The sequence below is a fragment of the Musa acuminata genome, chromosome BXJ3-4 (genome assembly GCF_036884655.1).
Source record: "Musa acuminata AAA Group cultivar baxijiao chromosome BXJ3-4, Cavendish_Baxijiao_AAA, whole genome shotgun sequence".
Taxonomy (NCBI): Eukaryota; Viridiplantae; Streptophyta; class Magnoliopsida; order Zingiberales; family Musaceae; genus Musa; species Musa acuminata.
In genome coordinates this window covers 28,804,612-28,814,834 of record NC_088352.1, presented here as the reverse complement: position 1 = coordinate 28,814,834, position 10,223 = coordinate 28,804,612, and the positions used below count along the sequence as shown (strand labels likewise).

At 40.0% G+C, this 10,223-nt stretch overlaps 1 protein-coding gene across 1 annotated transcript; it reads left to right on the top strand.

Annotated features, from left to right (window-relative positions):
• Positions 1–1,600: 1,600 nt before the first annotated feature.
• LOC135635115 (probable methyltransferase At1g29790) lies at positions 1,601–2,930 on the top strand. Its single transcript, XM_065145981.1, has one exon. It carries the CDS (start codon positions 1,686–1,688, stop codon positions 2,841–2,843), a length of 1,158 nt encoding a protein of 385 aa, XP_065002053.1. The 5' UTR covers positions 1,601–1,685; the 3' UTR covers positions 2,844–2,930.
• The last annotated feature ends 7,293 nt before the right edge of the window (positions 2,931–10,223 follow it).

Here is a 10,223-nt window from a genome sequence, read left to right as displayed (position 1 = left end):
AAAAATATTAATTTTTATATAAATTTATTTTAAGTTAATAATAAAATCACAAAATTTTATGTTTCTTATTTTCTATGTTGACTTAACTGTACTCAAAATTGAACTAAGTTAAATTTGATCATTTAACCTATTTTAAATTTAATAATTATTTAAATTTTTAGATGATTTTAGAATAATTAATTATCAAAACTTTAAGAATTCTAGTAAAATAAAATTCTAACAAAAATTATATTAATTTTTATTTTATGATGAATTTAGAATACGTTTATATAAAAATTAATATATTTTTAATAAGTTCTTTGATAATTTTCCTAAAAAATACCCACATTTTGGTGATTTTTCAAACCATATCCCCTAAACTATCCAAACTGCTCCTCCTCCCATTTTCCACTATTGCCACCATCGCCTTCATCAATGTAGCCCGCACTTCTTCCTTCATCTTCCTCCTCTCCCACCACCTATCATTTTCCCTCCTTTCCGTTGCTTGCTGCCCACCCTCTCTTTCTCATCCTCTCACCTTTTTCCCAATCATTCGCCCTCTCCTTTTCCTCTTCCATCGTCGCTTGTCCTCCCCTCTCTCAGGACGGTAGGTAATGAATAACAAGCAACGACGACAAGTGGCAATGGGCGAATGAGGTGGAGGGAAATAGTGGAGGAACGGTAGGGGTAGTTTTGATATTTTATAAATTAGGAGTTATGGTTTGAAAAAACATAAATGAGGGTTCTGATTTGAGAAGTATCCAAAATATGAGTAATTTTTTAAGAAATTATTCTAAATTCTATAAATGAGTATAATTTAATTGTAATCTAAATGTAACATAAGTTTAATAATAAAGAGGAGAAGAGTCTATAGTGAAAAAGAAATAGAAGATAAAAAAAAGATGAAGATGAGAAGAAAAAGAGAAATAAAGAGAAGGAGCGGGAGGATGAGAGATGATGGAGGTGAAGGAGGCAGTGGAATGAGAGATAGAGTGAGAGTAGGAGAATGTGAAGATGGAGTGAAAGACAATGAAAGTAGATTGAGAGGAGAAGATGAAGGCAAGGTAGAATAGAAAGAGGAGGGTTGATTCAAACCGATTTATTGGTCAAAATCCATTCATTAATCTAAATTAATTTATTAGTTTAAATTGATTCAAAAAATTTTAAAAATAAAAATAAAATTAATATTTATAAAAATAAAAAGATATTATCTGATAAAAATAAATAGTAAAAAAAAATAAAAATGAATAGTAAAAATATTATTTGATAAATTACCCAAAATATATCACACAATTGAACTGAGAACTAATAAAAAGATTAAGATTAAAAAGCCACGAGGAATAAATGTGGCATCACAATTAAATTCGGCAACCTGTTTAAGTCAGATCAGCTATCAGCGATGTGCCACGAGAGCAGTCGGAGAAACCGCTGAGACAATGTCATCATACAGTTGTTTGACGATCTCGGAGTCCGCAAAGCTCAATACCAAACCATACAGAAACGAAATACCATCCCGCACGGACCGAATCAGGCCCAAATTGTATCCAGGCTGATGTGGTTGGACCAACGGAACCCACACAGCAGGCGCGTGAGGGCACTTCAATGGCGGTGTCGAACCCCGCACGCACAACAGACACTCTTCAGTCTTTAGCTCGACTGGAATAAAATAGCTCGGTCCGGAGACGGCTGACGCGGTGATTGAGACAATGGGGATCGGGATGGGTCTCAATCTCCTCCTCTTGCTCGCCATGGTCGCCACCAACATCCTCTCCCTTTACCACCTCTCCTCAACGCGGAGCCCCACCCCCTCCTCTACGACTCCCGCCGACGTCCCCGACCACCTCCTCCACCAGCTCCACACTATCCGTGCCACCATCTCCCACCTCACCCGCCTCCGCTCATCCTCTTCCTCCTCATCAGCCGCCGCCTCTGCGCCGCCACCGGAGCTCCTCCTCTACTCCCGCATTGCCCCCATCGCCTCCTCCTGCTCCGACCACCCAGACCTCCTCCACCGTTACATGAACTACACGCCCTTCGCCGCCTGCCCCCGCGACGACGCCGGCGCCGTAGCCGAGGCCCTCATCCTCCGTGGCTGCCATCCCCTCCCCCGCCGCCGCTGCTTCTCCCCCACGGCACCTAAGGTCCCTGCGTCCCTCCCCTCCGACCCCTTTCACGCTGTCCTCCCCGACGCCGCCGTCCTCTGGCCGCTCTCTGCCGCCTGCCGCTCCTTCTCCTGTCTCCCTCCCGCCCTCGGTTTCGATCCGAAGATCGAGGCTACCCGCTTCCTCTCCGCCCGGTCCGTCCTCGACCTTCCCCTCACCCAGCTCCTCAACCTCGCCAGATCCGCTGGCGCCGCTCCGATCCGCCTGGGCCTAGACGTCGGAGGCGGCACGGGGACCCTCGCGGTGCAGCTCCGGCGGATGGCCAACGCCACGGTGCTGACCACCACCCTGGACCTGGGGGCGCCCTACAGCGAGGCGGCGGCGCTCCGGGGTGTGGTGCCGCTGCACGCACCGCTCCAGCAGCGATTCCCTGTCCAGGATGGGGTGCTGGATCTGGTCCGGACGGGGCACGCCGTGAACAGGTGGATCCCCGGGCCGGCACTGGAATTCCTGCTGTACGACGCGGACCGGGTGCTGCGCCCGGGCGGGCTGCTGTGGATAGACCACTTCTTCTGCCGCGCCGGCGACCTTGACGCCGTCTACGTACCCATGATCGGGCACCTGGGCTACCGCCGAATCAAGTGGACGGTGGCGAACAAGACCGATGCCGGCGGCCTCAAGAACGGGGAGGTGTACCTCACCGCCCTCCTCCAGAAGCCACTGCTTGCCGCCTCTACTGCTGTCAAAGCTTCTTCCAGCTAGGCCAGGATATCTCTTTTTTCCCCTTTATTAGTTATTGCTCAAACGAAAGCATCACCCGATCGAAATAAGTATTATTATTAGTAGTAACTCTTGGATCTGTGAAGGGCCAATGTGAATACGAACATCACAAGTAGTGGAGTGCTTAACGAGTTAGTTGCTCAAGGAGGAGGTGGTAGGAATAAAATCACTCGGAGGTCACGGGACCGCTGCATGCTTGCCAGCCGGGAGCTACCTACCTGCCGAGGGGTGAGAGATTTATAGCTCGAGTTTGGAAATAACGTTACATGAAACCATAATTCCCCATGAAATATTGTTTCGATCATTTATAATTTGTATTTTGCTTGTTTCTGACATGTTAAGGGTTGTAGTTCAGGGATCCATATTGATTAGTTCATTGTATCATGGTGGCTTGGCAGCTGCCCTCTCAACTTATGCCTTATTACCTTTTATACTTTTGAGGTCATCAAGCTGGACAACAATGGTATCTTTTCTAATGGCCGTCAGTGAAGGCGATCCACTTTTTAGCTCTTCGGTAATGATGGACGTAGTTGACTGATTTTCCGGGGAATATAAGATAGAAAAGTACTTAATACAAATGTGATCAAATCAAGTATGCTTATTCAGGTCATGCTAACATGGTTTAACATACTGATCGGTTATACACATATTTGTCCGTTCCAACCATATACAAAGTAATGAATTATATCTTCAAATATCGTTTTGTTATATTGATGACGTATGGCATAAATCGATATAAACTGGCTGTTACCTTTTGATGTCAATTACTTGGCTGATATAAATCTCTACGTTTTTGTTAGTTTCGTCCTCTACGGTGCCGTTCAGCCATTTTAGTTTAGTTTGTAGCCATAGTCAAGGGAGAAGCAGTGAAGGGGTGGGGAGACGACATTGCTCATCACCCACTCATTTCCTTCTTATCGCTATACTAAAGCGCTTGACAACGATGGCATAGCTTTTGTTTCTGGAGAGTGCCTTTTCCTTGAGAGAGCTAGCTGTGTGTGTGTGTGTGTGTGTGGATTAGTGTTGCATCTGCCATGTGGTAAGTCCACCATTAGATCAAAAATCAATCTTTGGTAAAATTACATCCGCCATATAAACAGAAGATTAATAACACTAGTGTACAAAAAGTGTCATTCTTTTGAAGTTTAATGACGTTAATTGAGTCACATTCTCTGTGATGTTGACCAAAAAAAAAAGCCTTACAGTTATGAATAACGGATAGGATTGCCCCCAAGTGGAAGCATAGACAAAAAGACCACTAGCTTGTTCTGATCTTGATTACAAATACTAAATTATGTTTGATAGAAAATATAAGAATAAGTTAATCATTATTCGTTACGTGAATGTCACATAAGGCCCATAGAAAGATAAAGGCCCATGCAACCCTACACCCTCCTCTCCACATAAATAAAAGTTCAAAAGATAGTTCAGATCAGTTATTAATATGCCTTCTCTACGAAATATTCACAAGAAAAATCCTTAAAGTTCAAGAGGTAGTTCGGATCGATTACGAATTATTTTCTTTATGAAATATTCGTATAAATATTCTCGAAAATTTAGGGACATCTCGGTTATGAACTGCCCTTCCTATAAAATATATAATCAATTAATTATCATTTGTTACGTCAATATCACATAAAGCCCATAGAAAGATAAAAGGCCCATACAACCCTACACCCTCTTGTCCACGTAAATAAAAGTCCAAAAGACATCTCAAATCAGTTATTAATCTGTCTCCTCTACAAAATATTCACAAGAAAATTTTTGAAAGTTGAAAAGGTAGCTAAGGTCGATTGCGAATTATCTTCCCCATGGAATATTTATATAAATATTCTCGAAAGTCTAGGGACATCTCGAGTTGGTTACGAACTATCTTTTCTATAAAATATTCGTAGGAATATTCTTAGAAATCTTTATGGGACAACTCGGGTTAGTTATGAATTATCTCCCGTTAGAAATCTTTATGAGATATTTCCTCAAGATCAATATAAAAGCGTACTCTTAACTCGAGATTAGAGGTGGCAGACCTCGGTACTTAAGCGTAAGAGGGATCAACTTAGAAAGTTCCTTCTGATCTTGATCTTTATGCAAAAAGTAAGTCTAAAAAAATTATATTCCCTTACGACTCTTTGTATAGGTTATGTTCATTGACTTGTATGTCGAGAATGCTCGAATTGTTGGGTCAATTAAATGTTCATGCTTGAATTGTTCAGGCAATTAAATGTTCCAAGTAACTCTGAGATCCTTAATTTGTGTGTTTTTTGGGGTGATATAAAGGTAGTGATCTAAGACCTCTCCCTTTGACCCATGAGAACCAGGGGCACCAGTTTCTATTCCCGTGGGTTAAGAAGCTTTCTAAGGAACAAAATTGTAAACATAATTAGGATGAATACGCTCTCATCGAGATACTTAAATCAAATCATAACTCTGAAGCGTAATCTACTTTGTGAAATAAATATATTCTTTTTAATCACAATACCATCTGTTTATGATAATACATTGCTCAAAAGTTAGATAGGAGAAAATTTTTTAAAAATAAAAATATAATCATAGAAATATATCAAAAGAAAATCATATAGATCAATAATTAAAGAATATATCAAAAGAATCCAATAAATTCTTATTTATATCTAGAAAACAACTAATTTATTTACAATTATTTTGAGTTATCCCTACTTAAACATAATTTTTTTTATACACTCTCTCTCATATAAATTTTGAAGAATTTATATATTTTCTCTTGCTCTTTCTAGAAACTTTAGATAGCATTATCTCTAAATACCCTATAAAGAAATCCAAAAGTATTAAAAATATTTTTCACATCTTTCCCCCCCTCATCAAAAATTAGAAATTTATGAAATATTTATAGAATAACCAAGTCCTTAATATATATAGGGTTTTCTTTCATCACGAGGACTCATCCTACTAAGATTGCTTATCCTCTTAGGACAGTAGGCTTCACGTATCTTAAAATATTTGTCAATCCCAGTAATCTCTTCCTTAGTTATTATTTTATCTATTTTGTGCCTCTTGAAAAGAAATTGAATCATTCATATGAATATTGAATCAAATCATAGTCCAACCCCTAATTCTAATGAACTTGCTAATGCATCTTGTATGCTTGGAACCGAATCCACGGCGCTAATTGATTCCAAAGAGAGAGATTCATCTCAATGTCTTACTACTAGTAAGATTTTTTCTTTCTCATAATCGTTTGTATCTTGAAAACCATGAATATCACTATTCATTTTTTGCACCATGAACGAAGCTTACTACTATAGTGTCACAGACAAGTCTATACACAATGTGTTCAATGTAATATTTTTATATGTCCGTGTATTTTGGTTGTGTTCATGTTTTACACAACATGTAGAGGGCTTGTAATAGGCTTGACAACCCAATTTGATTAGTTTTTGTGGTTGTTTCAGTTTTATTCATGCAGGTCGTGTGCAATCATTGTGTAGAGGTAAACTTGTCCCAAAATAAGCCATTAAGACAATCATTTTGTGTGTTTTTTTAGCACAACACCGTAAAGCTATCTGTGTGATATATAACTAGATGGACCTTTAGAATATTATCTAGGGTTGGTTGGTTATTTTGTTCTGCAATAGTATCATATGTGTACTTATGGAGACTTATGGGTGTGATAGACCTCTTTAAAACCTTTTTTATACAACTATTAAAAGCTTACAAAGCCTATGATTGTAATTTACATTGCTTATCAATTATTTACTAAATATCTACTTGTGGGATCTCGAATATAATATTTATTTTAACCTGTCTTCTCTTTATAGATCTTTGGAGGACCCTAAGAGGTTACAAGGAGGCTAACTTTTAGCAGATAGACATGCAAGGGTACTGCACAACTTAAATAAATCTAGTTAAGTTTGTGATAATTGGTATTAAAGTAGGTTAAGCATACTTAAAAAATACTTGGTATGCAAACATAAGAGATCTAGCAAGGTTGCATTAAAGGTAGCCAACATGTGGGTTCGATAAGGGAAAATGAGCATAGAGACATAGGGAAAGGAGTCATTTAGAGAAGTAGACATTCGATATTGACATTTAGAGGAATGACCAATCCTTTATGCGAGAGACACCATGAGGACAAGCAAGTTGAAAAGAACATATGATGCATAAAGATTGTGATGGCTAAGTTTGAGTTATGGCTTGAAGTTGACAATTAAACTTTACAATATTCAAGATAAGTGGGGGTGCTTGGCAAAGGACAAGACTATGCAAGGAGAGATGGGTTGCTCAATGATCGAAAGAATATGTGCAAAGCTTGTAACCTTGCGGAGGCGAGGGAAATTACTAACTCAAAGAATTTAATACTTATGCAAAGGCTTATATGCAAACAATGGATTATTTGTTGCTATCCTAAGATGACCAAGATTTAGTGTCATGGAGCATGAAAATTTTCTTTTTGGAATACAAATGATACATTCATAGGAGGTTGAAAAGTATAGCAGGTTCAGTATATTATTACTTTTAAGGGCGTAGCAAGGGTTGTATTAGCAAAGAGTCACAATCTAATAAGTGCATTCACGATGGTGAAACAGTGCACAATTTGCTTAGCAAGGTAGAGTAAGCCAAGGAGATGGTAATCTCTGAAACTTCTAGAAGGAATGATGCAATGAGTAAAATTACTCTAATGCGATAGATATCCAAGAGGGATAAATCCTAGTTCTCCGAAGAGAGAACTATGTGCAATGAACCACATATGTTGAGGAAGGGAGATCAAGACAGAAGCTGCATGTAGCTCAATGGACTAAGTAAGTAGCAATAAGTCATCACATGATCTTATATGAGATGATATATTAGTGAACACATTGTGAGATCAAGTGGGAGAGCAACCAAAAGCAATACTAAATGAATGCATATTTAGAGCTAATATAGAAATTAGGCTCAACGAAGGGCTAACCTATGGAATTATGGGCATAAACGCCACTATCAACTCGATGCAAACTAAAGGGTAAAGTAACTAGGATGAAATTTAGTGAAGTACCCAAGCTGTATAAAGAGATTCAACATAGAAGACGAAACATAAAGCAAAGACGCAAATCATTCCTTGGATAGAGGTCAAGGACATGAACACTTGTAAAGACAAGGGCGAAATCATATTGTTCCTTCACTCCTCATTTTGATAGAGCAGGCTTATCTTATATAGTGCAGAAATCGAAGGAAGTTTTAAGGCACATACATCTTATCTCGATGAGGAAATTAATAGAGGGACTAAGATGACTCAACTTGTGAAGATGAAGTTAGAGTCAAGAGACCTTGGCACGGGACAATAGGATACAAAGGTGGGTACTCTTGAAGAATATGTTGTAATGCTATCATTCGAGTTGCCACAAATAAAATTTTTCATAGTAGAGATTGTATTGGGGGTAGAGGCCTATGATCCTTACAATGGCACACAAAACCACTAGTGAAGTTAGTGGACTTTGAGAGCTGCTGGTCAATGGATTATCCCAGGTTATGCTTTATCCATGTGTGACTCAAGAACTGGTGGACGAAGATCAATTACTAAAGGAGTGAACACAATCAGATGTGATAGAGGCCTTACAATATGCTAGCAAAGAACACATAAGGTAAGATTATAGTTTGAATCTATCATACAAAGATCGAAATGCAATGAAAATATCACTAGGAGGCAGAGGTGGGACTGTTTAAGGCAATGCCATACATACGAGAGACATCCTATGAGGGACTCATAGAAAGGTATAATTATGAGTTGTTGGGAACTTGTTTTTAGTGAGCAACAAGATGATAAGAAGGGCTATAGATTTAAGGAGTGAATGAAGTGATACCGTAGAGGTGGGTCTTCCATACTTGCTTCGAATTTTATATTAAATGAAAGCCTTATCATCAGCATATGTGAGGCTATATACCATTGAGGAAAAATGTTAGGAATGAGTCGGCACTAAGAGGGGGGGGGGGGGGGGGAGGGGGGTGAATTAGTGAAGCGATAAAACCTACGTCGGTTCAAAACTTCGTTGCGATTAAATCCGTTTCCAACGAAAACCATTTCATAAATATCTTAACTTGTAAATGTATTGAAAGCAGTAAGCTATTAAAGAGATTTGCAGTGAAGATAAATTGCTCAAAGTAAAATGCAAACTAGATTTTAGAGTGGTTCGGTTGTCATGACCTACATCCACTTCGTCGATTCCTATTCCGTCGAGGCCACCGGCATCCACTATCGATCTTCCTTTAATAGGCAAAGATTAACCTCCTTCTTACACCCATCTTCTCCTTTTATTGGGTTTAGGAGACAACCCTTACAAGCACACACACTCCTCTCTAAACAGAATTCTAAAGTTAGATATAGAGGAGGGATTTCTCAAGTGATTTCTATAGCGTTTTCTCACTTTAAAACTCTTTGCGCTTATGTTTGTTAACCAGAGATGGGAGGGATATTTATAGGCTTCAAATTGATTCAAACTTGAAACCTAAAAAGGTCTCAACCTAGGTTTCCTAGGTACTGGCGGTACCATGGTCGTTCTTGGGCAGTACTATCGCTACAGGATCTGGTACTGGGCGGTACCACAATTGGAAACATTGCTGTTGGCGGTACCACCGCCCAGGTTTCCTGGGGTGCTGTTCCCCAGGCGGTGCCACCGTCGGCCAAGGTTTCAGCACCCTGGTTGGGCCTTGAATCCGACCTAAACCAGCCTACCTTCGGGCCCAATTGGCTCCTAACGGAGTTGATGGGATTACCTCTCAATCACAACTCTAATTATGTGCTAACTATGATTCCTAAGACATCATCTAAGTAAGATAAGTTCGATTTCTTTCGGCGATCTTCCGGCGAACTTTTGACGATCTCTCAGCAATGTTCCGATGGACTCCCGGCAAGCTCCTAGACTTCATGACAATCTTCTTGATGAGCTTCTTTAGCAAGCTCCAGGACTTCTCGGTCAATTCCAGTAGAACTTCCGATGAACGTCCGGACTTCCGATAAACTCTCGAACTCCCAACGAAATCGCATTCTTGACTCCGGGACTTTATTTTGCTTTATGCCTTACTATCGTAGTTAATCTTGTATATACAAAAATATACTTCGATCTAGACAATTATTACTAAGCATGAATCATGTCGTCCAGCATGTCATTAGTCCATCGATGCTTCGTCCGATTCTTCGGCGCATCGTCCTCTCTTGCGGCCTATTGCCCAATTGGCTAGTTGACCTCCACAACTCTGATATCCTAGGTGTAATATCTGCTCTTCTTGGCCCGATGCCCGAATCCATGGCCCAAAGCCTTCTGTCGATACGTCGACCGATCCTTCGGCCTGACGTCCAATCTTCTGACATGTTTCTCCAGCCCAACATGATTCTTCCTACTTTAGTTGTCTCTC